The sequence below is a fragment of the Trachypithecus francoisi genome, unplaced genomic scaffold (assembly GCF_009764315.1).
Source record: "Trachypithecus francoisi isolate TF-2019V2 unplaced genomic scaffold, Tfra_2.0 Lachesis_group3, whole genome shotgun sequence".
NCBI lineage: Eukaryota > Metazoa > Chordata > Mammalia > Primates > Cercopithecidae > Trachypithecus > Trachypithecus francoisi.
The window spans coordinates 113,009,563-113,029,032 of NW_022681468.1; the positions used below are offsets into that span (position 1 = coordinate 113,009,563).

Consider the following 19,470-nt stretch of genomic DNA (forward strand, 5'->3'; position numbering starts at 1 on the left):
TTTATCCAGTTTATCACTGATGGGCATTCAGGTTGATTCCATGTCTTTGCTATTGTGAATAGTGCTGCAATGAACATGCATGTGCATGTGTCTTTATTAATAGAATAATTTATATTCCTTTGAATATATACCCAGTAATAGGATTGCTGGGTCAAATGGTATTTCTGTCTTTAGGTCTTTGAGGAATCACCACACTGTCTTCCACAATGGCTGAACTAATTTACACTCCCACCGACAGTGTATAAGTGTTCCTTTTTTTCCACAAACTCACCAGCATCTGTTATTTGACTTTTTAATAGCCATTCTGCCTAGTGTAGGATGGAATCTCATTGTGGTTCTGATTTGCATTTCTCTAATGATCAGTGATGTGGAGCTTTTTTCATATGATTGTTGGCTATATATATGTCTGCTGCCAGCATTACCAAACAGAGGTGCTTTGGGACAGGAAAATGAATCCAATACCTAATACACTTGTGTTTCCATTTGATTTGACCACATGACTTCCACCTTGACAGACCTAAGGTGGTTACCAGAGAGGACAGTTACTTAGGGAAACAAAAGGTATGCAGATGCGTGAATGACCAATTACTAACACCAAATAATGACCTATTCTGGGAAACTGCCTCTGGTCCATTTCCAATTCTCTGTACAGTAAATTACTGACTTGGACAGTAAAAAGAATACTGCTTTCATGACATCATATACCCCAAACCATTGCTAAAGGGTCTTTTTTCCCCTATAGACTAGCCCACGAAATTTTGAGATAATATGTTTTCTTCATTAGAACAAAGTTTCAGAGTTGGGAGAAGCCTGTGAGATCAAGTCTAGAGTTTTATTTTACAAACAAGGACTACCAATGCCAAGAAGTGACTACTACCCCAGGACAATATAATGACAGACTCTACATTAAAACCCACATCTCCTGACACTCGGGGCTTTAGCTTTTAGAAACCTCATGACTTCTAAGTCTCAACCTTTCCTACTGTTTTCTAAGCTCTAGATGCTCTTTTACAATTGTCCACTGAACATCCTACCTGAATATTCTAAAGGCAACCACTCCCATTCATTTAACAAACACATACCCAATGTAAAGAAAAGTAAAAAAAAAAAAAAATTTCAGGACCTCCAAACTCCTTATGCCAAAGGGAAAGTTAAGCCTAGAGGCTGAGTCAAGTGAAGCACCATCCTCTCTCCAAATTAATATTGCTACTTCACAACCCTGTGTCAGAGCTTCATACATTAGCCAGACCCACTCCCTCACACACCCCCCACCACCCCACCAGGAAAGGCAAAAGGCTTTAGTCATCTCCAGATGACTGCTCCCACAAATCATTCATAAGGAAAATCTTTGCTGGCCTCAAAACCTTTAAGATGTACATCCTCCCATAACACAAGGACATGTCAATTGTAACTTTAGGTCTGCAATCTATTCAATTCCACACTGATAATGTCCATTACAAGCTTATCTTCCCAGATGCTGCACAAAAACAAGAGATCAGTAATGTGTCCACCTACTTGAGACGTCTGCATAACTGGTTCTTCCTTTCTTCAAAAGGTTCACCTTATGTAAAATGTAGATTTACTGAGCACTAACTAAAGTCTCACAGGAACGTGACCATTCACCTCACGCCTATCCTTCCCCATCCTTCCTTCTCTCCTTTAAAAACATGTATTGAAAACCTTTTCAGAGTACACGGCCACTCGTTTGTGACTAGTGCTTTTCCCGGATACACCCTCAATGTCTGGCTCAGTAAACCTCGAATGACTGAGATTTTTGCCTCAGTCACACATTCCAGTTAACACCATCTTCTCCAGTGGTGTTCTTTCAACATCTTCTCTAGTGGGTTTGTTCTCAGCTAATGGAACACTTCCCCCTCCCAATACACAACCCTAGAAAGTAAAATCACTTTCCCCTACCCCAACTTAGAGAACAAACCCACCTTAACCAAGGCTGTCTGACAGAGCAGAAGGCACTGTATTTAACCAACAGACTACCTGTGCTACTGGTAAATAAGAGAGGGTAGGTACAACTCCAACTCCTTGACACTCAAAATTCAAAGGCCTAAAATATGAGGGAAGAGTAGGGAGCAATGCCAATTTTTCCTGAAAGGTTCTGGGTTCCCAATTCATAGGTAAAGGATCATCAAGGACCCAATGTTCTGGGCCACCTGCCATTAGTCAGAATCTGACTTCAGATTTTATTCTAGAATTTTCCAAAAGTTGATACATTAGTAGGAACTTACCACAACTATTAAATACAATTCCAGAAAAGTATTTATAAGGCACTTTAAACAGTGTAACCTCCCGGTGAACCTTTCAAGATGATAAACTGCTTATAAAATGTAACCTCAGGTAACAGAATAAATTGGCCTGCCATGTAGGATTGGCAACTATAAACAAGTTAGCTACTGCAGTTGTCCACCAAGAGATGTCTTTGGTTTTGGAATAGTATGAAACTGTTCTTTCCAGCAATAATCTTTAAGGTAAATTTAGCAAAGAATTACCCCATCCTCTTAGGAATTTTTCATCCACCAAGCCCCCACCCTCCTCCTTGGCTAAAAATCCCCACCTGTGGTTGATGCATTTGGAGTTGACCCCGATCTCTCTCCCCTAGTGCAAAACCCCATCACAGTGGTCTCCGAAACAAAGTCTGCCTCACTGTCTTGAATAGATGTCAGCACTGCTTTTTCTTTAACACTAGCTTCCTGTCACATCTGCTTTCTCAAGGGCTGGGCAACTTCGAAGGCAGAACAAGTTCAATCCCTTGAGTTTCAACACTGATTCCCTCTGCTTCACACCTGGTACTGCCTATGACCCCTCAAGACTCTATGACGTCTTCAGATAATTTTAAAACTTTGTCCTACTTCAAATTTTTTTGGAATCTGACAAGTCATTGAAGTCCATTTTTACCCCGTTTGGTGGCTGGCAGAATTCAAGAGGAGTAGTTAAAGGATCAAAAAGCAGGGAGCGGAAAAAACCGAAACAATCTACAAGCTAGATCACCAGATCACCAATCTCACAATGAACACTAGTACAGATCACTGTTCTAAGTACATTATAGAAATTAACTTATTTAGGCCGGGCACGGTGGCTCATGCCTGTAATCCCAACACTTTGGGAGGCCGAGGCAGGCGGATCACCTGAGGTTTGGAGTTCAAGAACAGCCTGACCAACATGGAGAAACCCCTTCTCTACTAAAAATACAAAAAAAAAATTAGCCAGGTATGGTTGCCCATGCTTGTAATCCCAGCTACTCTGGAGGCTGAGGCAGGAGAATCACTTAAACCCAGGAGGCAGAGGTTGCAGTGAACAGAGATCGTGCCATTGCACTCCAGCCTGGGCAACAAGAGCAAAACTCTGTCTCAAAAACAAAAACAAAAAAAACAACAACAAAAGAAATTAACTTATTTAATGCCTGTAACAACCTGTTACATATTGTTTTACTCCTAAAAAGTCTGTGAGGATTCAATACTTTCAAAAATCACATTTAACATGCAAATTATATCCATATTACAGAACCTAAATCAGACCAGACCAAAGTAAAATTAAATACACACCCCAGAACTGGCTGCCAGAAACAACTGTGCCTACTGAGCTATGGAAAACACAGGACACTTCCAATCCTCTCCTTCAAAGAGCAAAGGCAACTGGATTCTTCAGAACTTCCTCTCTTGACCCTACAACGTAAAAAACCAACAGGAAAGCTTTTCTAATGGGAATCTCCACAAATGAAACTGAAACCCAGAAAATCACTGTGCCCCAAAAGGCAATGTTACAGGTTTGTGCTTCACCTAGAAGAAAGTCAGAAGGATATTTGTAAAAGGAAAAGAGAGGGAGGATCCCAGGTGTGAGTCAACTGCTATACAACTAACCATCTCAAGCATTCTCAAAGGAGCAAAAAGGTTCTGACTCTCAAGCTGAAGCCCATCTTGCCAACACTCAGCAGTGCTAGGGCTGCTTTCTCAAGCTCTCCTGTCTCTGGTACAGACAGGTAGAGCCGCCAGGCACTGCTCTGAGTCTACAGCCCCTTCCCTGGATTACATGAAGGTTCAGAGGAAGAAGTGCATGACCACTGCCAGGGAAGGAAGCTTCTCTCCTCTCTGTTGCAGCTGGGGCTTTCAGACTGTGCTTTGGTGGGCAAAGGGTTCCAAAGATGTCTTCAGTGTAGGTGGAGGAGAATGAGCAACCTCAGTTCAAGGCCTAACATGCTCCCTTCACCCTTCAACCTAGAGGCTCTGCTTTTATCTGCTTTATTTTTATGTTGACATCCCATGGAAGACTGTACAAATGAACTGTTTAAAACAAAAGCTAAGAAATGGCTCAAGGAGATCCTTACTGAGTAGTCTTAATAAAGCCTTTGCATTAGCAGAAGGGAGGGATGTCAAAATAATATTACAGCAGTACCAACCCTGGACAATCAACAAGCACTACTGAGCCTCCTCCCCAGCCCTCCTCCTCAAATCACTGAATCTAGTCCCTTTTGCTTCAATTATCATTAATTACCTGATGATTCCCAGATTAGTATCTTTCCTCTAGACCATTCTCTAGAGCTCCAGTCCAATATATCCAACTGTCTATAATCAATATCTCCATCTCAAATTCTAAACACGTCCAAAACAGAACTGATAATCTGATCCTCCAACCTGCACCTTCAAGTCTTCTTCACCTTAATCAATGGTACTACACAGCTGCACTAGCCACAAACCCACATGACATCGCTGCCACCTCCCTCATTCTCAACACCCAACATCTCATTAGTCACCACATCCTGTCCATTCAGCCCCAAACTTCATCTTGAATCCATCCACTTCTCTTCAACTCCACTCATCACTGCCCTGCTCCAAGCTGCCATATCCTCTTTCCTTAGCCACTACAACAGTAAAATGTTTCTCCTGCATCTACTTTTTAAAAAAAATTATTTTAACTGAAAAAATTTAAAGGCATATATTTATCATGTACAACATGGTGTTCTGAAATATATATATACACTAAATGGCTAAATCAAGTTAATCCTGCATCCACTCTTGTACTCCAAAATGATCACCACACCATAGCAAGACTGGTATTTTCAAAAGATCTATCAAATTATGCCACTCCTGTGTTTAGAAACCTGGCTTCCTGCTGCACTTCCCTCAAATATTTTTGATCTGTGGTTAGCTGAATCCATGAATGTAGAACCCATGGATATGGAAGGCCAACTCTACCTAAAATTAGGACACAAGATAGCAAGTGAAAGAACGGAGATGGCCATTTTAAGCTGGGCAAAGCTTCAATTTCCAGAAGAAAATGATGCCTTGGAATAAGCCAAAACTGCTGACATCAAGCAGCTCAGCAAAGGACACCTATAAGAAAGTTTCACAGAGCACGATAGTTCTGGGGTTGTTTTTCATTCCAGTTTTCTCATTCCTATACTTGGCACTATAATGCAAATATGATCTAACAAATACAACAATTTTATCACAAAAGGGTTTCTTCTGCTCAAGATTTTGGCTCTTTCTTATAAACTGACAAAACTAGGGTCTGGCTTCAACCAGTGCTACATATCAGGGCCTCATCAAAGATTCCCAGGACGCTCGGGGGGACAGAGGACACAGTGCTGCCCAGGGAAAAGCCATGTCACCTCTCTGGACAAAAAAGGCAGCATACAAAAGGTCTGGCCATATGACCTTTAGCAGCAACACTGAATAAAAAGCCAAAACAAGCATCTCTAATGGGGTTTGATTTTTCCCAATTTCTTCTCCCAATCCCGCTCCTCCTGTCCCAGTGTTCCTATTTCTGGTCTCTGCACCACCATCACCCCTGTCTCCTAGGATCAAAACTCAAAAGTAATTACTGAGGCACCAGTTTCCCTTCTCTTTCATATCTAATCATTTGTTAATTTCCTCCAATTCATTCCCTACTCTTCATGCCCTAGTGTTATTTCTTGCCTGGACTCTAAAGTGGTCTCCCGCTTCCAGTGTCTCCCCACACAGGAGGGCCATATTCACCTCTGCTCAATGACATCTGAGTAACAGTTACCATTTACTGTGTACAGGAACTAAGCCCAGGCTCTTTAGCCTGGCCTCAATGCGCCCCACCCTTTGTTCCCATGACTTCCCTGCACATAACTTTTGCTTGCAAAATGATTACTATTTCTCCGACATGCTCTGGGATTTCCTGGCTCTGTGCCTGTGTTTCTGTATTCCTTCAGTCAGTGATATTACTCATCCGTATCTCTCATATGCTTCCTATCCTTCAAGGGCTTAAAAACCACCTGCTCCAGGAAGACTCCTTGATCCCTCCCACTGGCAGAACCCCTACAGCAATCTACCCATTCTGCTCTCACAGCACACCTCACATACTTGGGTTATGATTATACAGTCAAGCGCCACATAACACTTCGGTCAAGGACAGCCAGGTGTGGTGACACGCACAGTAAGCATACGCAACAGTGGCGCCAGAAGATTGATAGAGCTACAAAATTCCTATTGCCTAATGTGTAGCACAATGCATTACTCAAATGTCTGTGGTGATGCTGTTGTAAACAAGCCTATTGCAGTGCCAATCATATAAAAGTATAGCACATACAATCATGTACAATGCATCATACTTGATGACAATGAATGTTACTGGCTTATGATTTACTATCCTATACTTTTTACTGTAATTTTAGAGGTTACCCCTCCTACTTATTAAAAAAAAAAAAAAAAGTTAACTGTAAAACAGCCTCAGGCAGGTCCTTCAGGAGGTATTCCAGAAGGAGGCACTGCTGTCATAGGAGATGACAGCTCCAAGCATATTACTGCCCCAAAGACCTTCCAGTGGGATGAGATGTGGAGGTGGAAGACAGTAATATTGATGAGCTTGACTCTGTATAGGCCTAGGCCAATGTGTCTGTGTTTTAGTTTTTAACAAAAAGCTTAAAAAGTAAAAAAAAAAAAAAAAAAAATTAAAGGTGGAAAACAGCTTACAGAATAAGGATATAAATGGAAATTTTTTTTGTCTAGCTAATTTATTATTAAAGAACAATTTTTTATTTTATTTTATTGAGATAGAGTCTCACTGTCGCCCAGACTGGAGTGCAGTGGCATGATCTTGGCTTATTACAATCTCTGCCTCCCAGGTTCAAGCGATTCTCCTGCCTTAGCCTACTAGTAGCTGGGACTACAGGCGCATACCACTATGCTCGGCTAATTTTTGTATTTTTAGTAGAGATGGGGTTTCACCATGTTGACCAGGCTGGTCTCAAATTCCTGACCTCAAGGGATCCACCTACCTCAGACCTCCCAAATGACTGGGATTATAGGCATGAGCCACTGTGCCCGGCTGAACAAAAATGTTTTAATTAATTTAATGTAGCCTAAGCGTACAGTGTTTATAAACTATATAGTAGTATACAGGGCTAGGCCTTCACATTCACTCACCACTCACTGACTCACCCCAAGCCACTTCTAGTCTTGTAAATCCCAATCATGTTAAGTGCCCTATAGCGGTATACTGTCTTTCATACCATGTTTTTACTGTACCTTTTTAATGTTTAGATATGTTCAGATGCACCAATACTTACCATTGTGTTACAACTGCCTACAGTATTCAGTACAGTAACATGTTGTCCATGTTTGTAGTCTAGGGGCAATAGGCTACACTGTATAGCCTACATGTATAGTAGGCTGTAACATCTAGGTCTGTGTAAGTACTATGACATCCACACTACAACAACATTGCCTAAAGATGCATTTCTCAGAACTCATCCCCATCATTAAGCAACACATGACTGTATATGTATCCTTCATACCTTTTCCCGAATGTCACTGAGACAGAATCTGCATCCAGTTATGACAGCTTTAACATGGTGAATAAATTTTTATTTATTTATTTATTTATTTTTGAGACAGGGTCTCACCCTGTCACCCAGTCTGCAGTAGAGTGGCGTGACTTCAGCTCATGGCAACCTCCGCCTCTTGGGCTCAAGCAATCCTCCCACCTCAGCCTCCTAAGTAGCTGGGACTACAGGTGCGTGCCACCATGCTTGGCTAGTGTTTTAGTTTTTTTGTAGAGGTGAGATCTCACTACATTGTCCAGGCTGGTCTCGAACTCCTGGGCTCAAGCGATCCTCCCGCCTCAGCTTTCCAAAGTACGGAAATTGCCGGCATGAGCCACCATACCCAGCCTGAATAAAATTAATGTAGGAGTTCTACATTATAAGCCAATTGAATATAGATAGTCACCTTGTCAACATTAACACATTCTTCATCTTCTTCCTTCCTTATACTAAATTTGCTGCCGTAAATCTTTCCAGAATCTGGGCTAAGGTGCCCTGGACTGGCTTACTCCAAGGCCTTCAAAATGGCACTTGATGCTTTTACAGACTGCCAGGCAACATGCAAATGGCTCTCAAACCAATATGTCTGGCCACAGCCATTCCTTTGAGTTTCAGACCTACTATTTGCTAACCACCTGACCAACTCTGAAAAAGACCTCGTTTGCTGAACTTGGTTAGCTCCAAGTCTCATTATATTACAATATCACATAAGCTCAGCACATAGCCACATTTGCTCCTCAAATTCATTTTGCCTTTACACTTAACAATGGGTCAGTTTTAAAGGCACTATCTGACCTTTTACCAAAGGAAGTTTGGCATCCTTAATTTAGAACAGCTTTAACATTTCTGCTAACTCTGCTATTTATATACCCTAAAAGCCTTAACTCTCTACTGCCATTAAAGTTCAGTTTCCTCATCGAAAATATCCCATTAAGAATTCTATCTGGCAAAGCTGTGGTGAAGATTAGAAGTGCTGCGCAGCATAGTTAGTACCTGGCATACAGTACCTCCATAAACACTGGCCATCGCTAATTGTCGCTTCAGGCCAAGATACATGTATACTCCTCTGGCATGCGGCTTCTGAATGAGCTAAGGACACTTAAAACCTTACTATTCCCCCCACAAACTACAAGGGCACACCACAGATGAAGGGCCTGTGTGACACATAGTAAATCCTGCCTAGGGTAAAAGCCAACACTAGCATCTAGCTACAATCTACTGTTGCTAAGTGTTTTATGGAAGTCATTTCATTTAATCTTCACAATTCTGTGAATTCAATGTTAGTTATTTCCACTTTATAGATGAGGAAAATGGAGGCTTAGAAAAATTGAAAAACTTGCCCTAACTGGAGAGCCAGAAAGTAGCAGAACTAGAGTAGCTATAAGCCTGCAATCTTTTAAGGTTGACTACCTTCTATTTATTTTTTAACTGACAGATAAAATTGTATGTATTTATCAAGGTAGAACATGTTTTGAAGTGTATATACATTGTGGAAAGGTTAAATCTAATTAACATGTGCATTACCTCACATAGTTACCATTTTTGTAGTAAGAACACTTAACAGTCACTCTCTTAGCATTCTTCAAGAATATAGTATACGGCCAGGTGCAGTGGCTCACACCTGTAATCCCAGAACTTTGGGAGGCTGAGGCAGGTGGATCATTTGAGGCCACGAGTTTGAGACCACCCTGGCTAACATGGTAAAACCCCATTTCTACTAAAAAGACAAAAAAAAAAAAAAAAAAAAAAATTAGCCGGGCATGGTGGTGCACACAGCATGTAGTCCAGCTACTCGGGAGTCTGAGGCATAAGAATCACTTGAACCCAGGAAGTAGAGATTGCAGTGAGCTGAGATCATGCCATTGCACTCCAGCCTGGGCAACAAAGTAAGACTCTGTCTTCAAAAAAAAAGAATATATGGTCACTGACTATAGTCTCCATGTTGTACAACAGACCTCTAGAACTTATTCCTCCAAAATGAATTTTGTATCCTTTGACCATCATCTCCCCAAACCCCCTCCCAACCACCCCAGACCCTGGTGACTGCCATTCAACTCTGTATTTCTATGAGAGCAACATTTTCAGATTCCACACATGAGTGAGATCATGTACTACTGGTCTTTCTGGGCCTGGCTTTATTTCACTTAACATCCTCCAGGTTCATCCATGCTGATGCAAATGACAGGATGTCCTTCTTTATGGCTGAAGAGCATTTCATTATGTATATATACCACATTTTCTTTATCTACTCATCAGCTAATGGACACTTAGGTTAATTCCATATCCCAGCTATTGTGAACAGTGCTGCAATAAACATGGGTGTGCAGATATCTCTTCAACATACTGATTTCATTTCTAAGTCAGCATTAATAGCTACACTACCCTGTGTCACACCAGAGCTGGCTGTTGAGACTTTTCACCACCTACCTTGACCTGACCACCCTCTTCCACATTATTAAGAGGCTCCCAGCTGCTAGTCTTTGCTGCTAATACTTCTTGTTCTGTGCTTCCCCTCCCATTCACCGACTTGCAAGTTTTGTTTTGTTTTTCCACATTGTCAGGGATAGTTGTAAAAACTAGTTTCAATGTGTATACCCCCTTTTTTCCTCATCAGTAAAACAAATTTTACCTTTGGTGCTACACAATTTTTTACTCCTGCTGGTTTAAGTCCCATTTCAAATAACAGAGGTTTATCTCTACAGGCTGGCTGATCTATGCAAAAATGAGGTGTTACCACTGAATAGCTTTTATGCCAACACTGATTTTTAATGAATTAAGTGAATTCAATCAGTTCATTTGCAGATATAGATAAAAGGCTTTAATGCTGCTTTCCTTGAGTAACTTGTTAGTTGTTGATTGTATTAAGTTAAGCTTTCCCATCTAAGCTTAGACATTAAGCCAACCCTTTACCTCTTCAAATTCACTTCAGGGCTCCATCCACACTACCTATGGGATGTTTCCCAGCATAGCCCTTGCTTGATAGACTTGCCTTAACTCATACCTTTCCTAACACTCATCAGGGTCACTTTACTTGTTCCCATCTTTCTAATTAGTTCACAAAGAACTAACCTGCATCTTCTAAAAACTTCTAAAACGCTTGTTACTAGAATAAAAAAAAAAATAGGTTAACAAAATAAAAATAGAGCAAAATGAAATAAACTATTAGAGCAAGAATTCCTTAAAATTCAGAATTAAATACAAACAAGTTTATCATCAACAGAGTATTTATGAAAAAAGTTTCATCTCTGGTTCTCTTGGGCTTTAATGCAAGTAAAATAATTTAAAAAGTAAATCAATTCTACCAAACGTGTATCATACTGGCCTCTGTGAATCATCTGTTTGAATTAGCCACAGCTCCAGTAACAGGTGTACTTAATTCAGATTCTCCCAAAGGAACCTAATATCCACCAACTAGCCAGAATTACAAAGAAATCAAAATTAATCAATAAAATGAGCAGTTAATGATAAATAAAAGTAACTTACCTACTTCAGTGAGCTGATGTCTTTCTAATGTTAAATTCTTTGGATCCTTAATAAAATGAAAGGGTTGTATTTTTATTCCTTCAATTTGAGGGAATAATAAAGCAAAACCAGATTCTCCAATTTCTATTTCCTGAGGTCGATTGCTACCTGATCCCATTGGAGTCACTAGAGAAAAAGTTAAACAGTTTCATCAATACATTCAGTAAAAACTAGATAACCACAGTTTCGGTCACTAAGATAATCATCAAGCTAACAAGCCACTATCTGAGTAAAAGTTTTTCAGCTTTGACAGTTTTAGGGTGTAGTGTCATGATGTTTGCAATTTAACTTTCAAATGGTTCAGACAGAAATTTTGTATAAGCAAAATGAGAAAACACAAATGTTGCAAAATTTTTTCAACTGCTAAACTAGATAAAGGGTATATGGGTATTTATCATGCTATTCTATTATTCTTTCAACTTTTCCATACTTTTCAAAATAAAAAGTTGGGGCAGTAGTAAATACACTTTCAGAGCAATTCCAATTTTTAAAAGTTTACCCTAAAAATATTTGACAATTATATAAAGTATATATATACCCAAGTATTTTACCACATAATTTCAAATAGGAAATAAAGAGAAAAAACCTGAATGTCCCACACTGGTATTGAGATTAAAAGTTACATTGGTATCATAGAATATAGCCATTAAAATGATGACAAATGTATATTTATAGACATGGAAATATGTTTGTAATATGCTCTGAATTTTACAGGTAGATATTACAGATTGAACTGTGTCATCCCCTCCCTACTGCCTACCCCAAATTCATGTTGAAGCCCTAACCCCCCATGTGACTATATTTGGAGATAAGGCCTTTAAATAGTTAAGATTAAATGAGGTAGGCCAGGCGCGGTGGCTCAAGCCTGTAATCCCAGCACTTTGGGAGGCCGAGACGGGTGAATCATGAGGTCAGGAGATCGAGACCATCCTGGCTAACACGGTGAAACCTCGTCTCTACTAAAAAATACAAAAAACTAGCCGGGCGAGGTGGCGGGCACCTGTAGTCCCAGCTACTCAGGAGGCTGAGGCAGGAGAATGGCGTAAACCTGGGAGGCGGAGCTTGCAGTGAACTGAGATCCGGCCACTGCACTCCAGCCTGGGCGACAGAGCAAGACTCCGTCTCAAAAAAAAAAAAAAAAAAATTAAATGAGGTCATAAGGGTAGGGCCCTAATCCAAAAGAGAAAGAGACAGCAGGCACGCTTATGTACAAAGAAAAGGCCACATGAGAACACAGTGAGAAAGCAGCTGTAAGCAAGCTTCAGAGAGACCATCCCCAATCTTGGACATGTAGCCTCCCAAACTGTGAGAAAATAAGCTTCCGTTGTTTAAGCCACCCAGTCTGTGGTATTTTGTTATGGTAGCCCTAGCAGACTAACACAGTAGGTTACAAGTCTATAGAAAATTTTATTCTGGTTTTTTATATTTACATACATATATAAATAAAGGTTAACATCATACGAGTGGTTAACTCTGTGGTGCTTAAAGGTGCTTAATTGTTTTGCTTTTGCTTACCTGAATCTTCTAATTTTTCTGCTTCTAAAAATAAATATTACTAGCATAAAAAAAAAAAACTTTTTTTTTTTTGGAAACAGAGTCTCACTCTGTCACCCAGGCTGGAGTGAAGTGGTGTAACCTCTGCGTCTCGGTTTCCAACAATTCTCCTGCCTCAACCTCCCAAGTAGCTGGAATTACAGGCATGAGCCACCATGCCCAGCTAATTTACCTTTTTTTTTTTTTTTTGAGACAGAGTCTTGCTCTATCACCCAGGCTGGACTGCAATGGCATGATCTCGGCTCACTGCAACCTCCGCCTCCTGGGCTCAAGCAATTCTCCTGCTTCAGCTTCCTGAGCAGCTGGGATTACAGGTGCCCGCCATGATGCCTGGCTAATTTTTGTATTTTTAGTAGAGATGGGGTTTCACCATGTTGGCCAGGCTGGTCTTGAACTCCTGATCTCATGATCCACCCAACTTGGCCTCCCAAAGTGCTGTGACTATAGACGTGAGCCACTGTGCCTGGTCAATTTTTACATGTTTTAGTAGAGATGGGGTTTTGCCATGTTGGCCAGGCTGGTCTCCAACTCCTGACTTCAAGTGATCCGCCTGCCTTGGCCTCCTAAAGTGCTGGGATTACAGGCATGAGCTACCACGCCCAGCCAAAAAGAAATAAGCTTTTTTTTAAAAAAATGTTAAGCCCTTTAGAAACCAAAGCTAGAGCAACTGAACAATATTCATTTGTAAACACGTGAAATTCTTCTTACGGCACAAGACTCAAATTCAGATCAAAACTCTTTCAGTGGAGATTAAAAATGACAATTCTCAGTAGAGTACTACTGAGTTACAACTAAAAAACATAACAGTGGCCAGGTGTGGTGGCTCACACGTGTAATCCCAGCACTTTGGGAGGCTGAGGTGGTGGATCACCTGAGGTTAGGAGTTTGAGACTAGCCTGGCCAACATGGTGAAACCCGGTTTCTACTAAAAATACAAAAAATAGCCAGGTGTGGTGGTGGTGGGCGGCTGTGATTCCAGCTACTTGGGAGGCTGAGGCAGGAGAATCGCTTGAATCTGGGGGACAGAGGTTGCAGTGAGTGGAGATCACGTCATTGCACTCCAGACTGGGCGACAAGAGTGCAACTCCATCTAAAAAAAAAAAATAATAAATACATGACAGCTAACATTTACTGACTGCTTTCTGTGTATCTCTATGCTTTACAAGTGTTAACTCATTTAATTTTCACAACCCTCCAAGGAAGGTACTACTGTCATCATCCCCACTTCCTTGATGAGGATAGTGAAGCCCCGTGAAGTGAGGTAACTTGCTCAAAGTCATACGATACTAAGCAGTACAGCTGGCATTCCAATCCAGGTATCTAACCACTGCACCATTACTGCCTCAACAGAATCTCCCCTCCCCCAATTAACTACAGAAAAGAATAAAAAATAATAAAAATAATAAAAATCAGCAAAAATTCACCAGCAGCAATCAAGCATGGAAAGGGGCACAGCCTCAGGCTATAAATGTCAAAGAGTGGTACCAAAGTAAAGAAACAGAAGTTTCCTAACAAGGCCCATCTTTGCTCCTAATCCCAGTCCCATCTCACCCCTACCCACCAGAAACAATACTGCTTGAACTGACAGAACTCTGAAAATGCCCACAAATACTTCCTAATTTGGAGGGAGGCAGAATGAGATCTTTCCCCTCTTATGAATGACTACTGGATATGCATTATACAGGTAGCCTTGAGATGAGAAATACCACAATAACTTAATAAACATTAATATAAGGCAAATATAAAGTCATGGTAAATATGACTGACTTTATTGTATTGCAGATGTCCAGAAACAGAAATGTGGTTCCAAGCTAAAAATAATTCACCAATCCAAAGGACCCCACATTAATGCAAGGAGGAAATCATCAAGTTGCTAATTTTTCTCACCTACAATTCCTGGGGTCACAATCCCAAGGACTTGGCATTGTTTGGGGAATAGCTTCTCAAGGGCAAGTGCTGTTCCCATATTAGTTCTTTTCCTTGCTGTAAAAATACAGTAGCAAAATGATTAAATATCATCCATTTAAAGTCAGATCTGACAATGAAAAAGTAAAAAAGCAAATACTGGAAATATTTAAGTCACCTGACACGAGAATGCTCTAAATAAAGGTCTAAAAGCATTGATTAAAACAAACACTTTACCTGTTTTGGTCCTGGCTTTTAAATTCTAAATCTGATCTTTTGCACCACTAGTCTGCCTTTCCTCTCTGTTCATATAATGCTTTTGCCCCAGTGATGTCAAATTTAGCAGTAACAGCTGAATTTTAGACTTGCTATTGTATCTTTCTGTTCAGCTGATATTGCAGTATAACTACTATTTGCATCAACAGTTAACTGGATTCAAATTAGACAATAAGAATCCATTATGTAAGTCTAACTTGGGGCCTACGTATGCCCATCTTGAATACCTATTCTGCCTTTTCCCTCAGCCAGCCAAAAATGCACCATTTCTCTACATAACTTTGGTAAACGGGACCTCATGTTTCAATACAGTAAAAGGCCTGAATAGCCAAAGTCATACAACCTGTTTTAATAATAAAAAGTGCCTGGAGAATTAAAGCATCTCAAATTGAGAAAAACACCTTTCTAATGAATTTGTTTCAATTGCACTACAAGGTTTAGAAATCAATCTGAAGCAGAAAGGGTTCCTCAAGGTTCAAAGATAGATACATTCATGCATACTACAGGTGGCAGTCCCAGAGCCTCAGAAAGTCAATTAACTCTCAGGACAAGTACAATATTGAACTCCAAACAGAAGGCACATGATGAAAAAAAAGAGAAACAAAAGCTTTTCTTTTGATATTTACCTCTCTTATGGCCACGACACTCTTCCAGACTAATGAAAGTTTCTGAATCAGCCATGTAAAGAACTGTATGTGGTAAGATGCGAACATTCTGCCAAAAAAAAAAAAAAATTGGAATTGGATCCCATGAATCCATGAGTGCTTCTGCATAGTCCCTTAAAGTATCACCCAGCCCACAGTGCAATGAAATTAGAACTTAGGATTAAAAAACTCACTCAAAACCGCACAATTACATGGAAACTGAACAACCTGCTCCTGAATGACTACTGGCCAAATAACAAAATGAAGGCAGAGATAAAGATGTTCTTTGAAACCAATGAGAACAAAGACACAATGTACCATAATCTCTGGGACACAGCTAAAGCAGTGTTTAGAGGGAAATTTACAGCACTAAATGCCCACAGGAGAAAGCATGAAAGATCTAAAATTGACACCCTAACATCATAATTAAAAGAACTAAAGAAGCAAGAGCAAACAAATTCAAAAGCTAGCAGAAGGCAAGAAACAACTAAGATCAGAGCAGAACTGAAGGAGATAGAAACATGAAAAATCCTTCAAAAACTCAATGAATCCAGGAGCTGGTTTCCTGAAAAGACTAACAAAATAGATAAACCGCTAGCCAGACTAATAAAGAGAGAAGAATCAAATACACACAATAAAAAATGATAAAGGGGATATCACCAGTGATCCCGCAGAAATACAAACTGCCATCAGAGAATACTATAAACACCTCTATGCAAGTAAACTAGAAAATCTAGAAGAAATGGATAAATTCCTGGACACATACCCTCTCCCAAGACTAAATCAGGAAGAAGTCGAATCTCTGAATAGACCAATAACAAGTTCTGAAATTAAGGCAGTAATAGCCTACCAAGCAAAAAAAGCCCAGGACCAGACGAATTCACAGCCAAACTCTACCAAAGGTACGAAGAGGAACTGATACCATTCCTTCTGAAACTATTCCAAACAATAGAAAAAGAGGGACGCCTCCCTAACTCATTTTTTGAGGCCAGCGTCATCCTGATACCAAGACCTGGCAGAAACACAACAAAAAAAGAAAATTTCAGGCCAATATCCCTGATGAATATCGATGTGAAAATCCTCAGTAAAATACTGGCAAACCGAATCAAGCAGCACATCAAAAAGCTTATCCACCACGATCAAGTCAGCTTCATCCCTGGGATGCAAGGCTGGTTCAACATATGCAAATCAATACACGTAATCCATAACATAAACAGAACTGATAACAAAAACCATGATTATCTCAACAGATGCACAAACGGCCTCTGATAAAATCCAACACCCCTTCATGCTAAAAACTCTCAATAAACTAGGTATTGATGGAACGTATCTCAAAATAGTAAGAGCTATTTATGACAAACCCACAGCCAATATCATACTGGATGGGCAAAAGCTGGAAGCATTCCCTTTGAAAACCCGCAGAAGGCCGGGCGCGGTGGCTCAAGCCTGTAATCCCAGCACTTTGGGAGGCCGAGACGGGTGGATCGCGAGGTCAGGAGATCGAGACCATCCTGGCTAACACGGCGAAACCCCGTCTCTACTAAAAAAAATAGAAAAAACTAGCCGGGCGAGTTGGCGGGCGCCTGTAGTCCCAGCTACTAGGGAGGCTGAGGCAGGAGAATGGCGTAAACCCGGGAGGCGGAGCTTGCAGTGAGCTGAGATCCGGCCACTGCACTCCAGCCTGGGCGACTGCGAGACTCCGTCTCAAAAAAAAAAAAAAAAAGAAAACCTGCAGAAGACGAGGATGCCCTCTCTCACCACTTGTATTCAACACAGTATTGGAAGTTCTGGTCAGGGCAATCAAGCAAGAGAAAGAAATAAAGCGTATTCAAATAGGAGAAGAGGAAGTCAAATTGTCTCTGTTTGCATATGACATGACTGTATATTTAGAAAACCCAGTCATCTCAGTCCAAAATCTCCTTAAGCTGATAAGCAACTTCAGCAAAGTCTCAGGATACAAAATCAATGTGCAAAAATCACAAGCATTCCTACACACGAATAACAGACAGCCAAATCATGAGTGAACTCACATTCACAACTGCTACAAAGAGAATAAAATACCTAGGAATACAACTTACAAGGAATGTGAAGGACCTCTTCAAGGAGAACTACAAACCACTGCTCAAGGAAGTAAGAGAGGACACAAACAAATGGAAAAACATTCCATGCTCGTGGATAGAAAGAATCAATATTGTGAAAATGGCCATACTGCCCAAAGTAATTTAGAGATTCAATGCTATCTCCATCAAGCTACTATTGACTTTCTTCACAGAATTAGAAAAAACTACTTTAAATTTCATATGGAATCAATAAAGAGTCCTTATAGCCAGGACAATCCTAACCAAAAAGAACAAAGCTGAAGGCATCATACTACCTGACTTCAAACTATACTATAAGACTACAGTAACCAAAACAGCATGGTACTGGTACCAAAACAGATATACAGACCAATGGAACAGAATAGAGGCCTCAGAAATAACACCACACATTTACAACCATCTGATCTCTGACAAACCTGACAAAAACAAGCAACAGGAAAAGGATTCACTATTTAATAAATGGTGTTGGGAAAACTGGCTAGCCATATGCAGAAAACTAAAACTGGACCCCTTCGTTACATCTTATACAAAAATTCACTCAAAATGGATTAAAGACTTAACTGTAAGACCTAAAACAATAAAATCCCTAGAAGAAAATCTAGGCAATACCATTCAGGACACAAGCATGGGCAAAGACTTCATGACTAAAACACCAAAAGCAACGGCAACAAAAGCCAAAATTGAGAAATGGGATCTAATTAAACTAAAGAGCTTCTACACAGCCAAAGAAACTATCATCAGAGTGAACAAGCAACCTACAGAATGGGAGAAAATTTTTGCAATCTATCCATCTCACAAAGGGCTAATATCCAGAATCTACAAGAAACTTAAACAAATTTACAAGAAAAAAACAATACCATCAAAAAGTGGGCAAGGTATAGGAACACACACTTCTCAAAAGAAGACATTTATGCAGCCAACAAACATATGAAAAAAGGCTCATCATCACTGGTCATTAGGGAAATGCAAATCAAAACTAAAATGAGATACCATCTCACACCAGTTAGGGTGGCGATCATTAAAAAGTCAGGAAACAACAGATGCTGGAGAGGATGTGGAGAAATAGGAACACTTTTACACTGTTGGTGGCAGTGTAAATTAGTTCAACCGTTGTGGAAGACACTGTGATGATTCCTCAAGGATCTAGAAAGAGAAATACCGTTTGACCCATCAATCCCATTACTGGGTATATACCCAAAGGATTATAAATCATTCTACTATAAAGACATGTGCATATGCATGTTTACTGCAGCACTGTTCACAATAGCAAAGACTTGAAACCAACCCAAATGCCCATCAATGACAGACTGGATGAAGAAAACGTGGCACATATGCACCATGGAATACTGTGCAGCCATAAAAAAGGGTGAGTTCACGTCCTTTGCAGGGATATGAATGAAGCTGGAAACCATCATTCTCAGCAAACTAACACAGGAACAGAAAATCAAATGCTGCATGTTCTCATTCATAAGTGGGAGCTGAACAATGAGAACATATGGACACAGAGAGGGGAACATCACACACCAGGGCCTGTCGGGGAGTCGGGGGTTATGGGAGGGATAGCATTAGGAGAAATACCTAATGTAGATGATAGGTTGATGGGTGCAGCAAACCACAATGGCACGCGTATACCTATGTAATAAACCTGCACGTTCTGCACATGTATCCC

At 40.4% G+C, this 19,470-nt stretch overlaps 1 protein-coding gene across 1 annotated transcript in view; it reads right to left on the minus strand.

Annotated features, from left to right (window-relative positions):
• The window catches only part of FBXO22 (F-box protein 22), a 33,284-nt gene that overhangs the window by 5,739 nt on the left and 8,075 nt on the right, over positions 1 to 19,470 (minus strand). Inside the window, exons 3-5 of the mRNA XM_033190974.1 lie at positions 15,685 to 15,772; positions 14,765 to 14,860; positions 11,285 to 11,449 (exon numbers count right to left, since the gene is read on the minus strand). Coding sequence (XP_033046865.1) covers positions 11,285 to 11,449; positions 14,765 to 14,860; positions 15,685 to 15,772 — 349 coding nt within the window. The remainder of the gene's footprint in view (positions 1 to 11,284; positions 11,450 to 14,764; positions 14,861 to 15,684; positions 15,773 to 19,470) is intronic.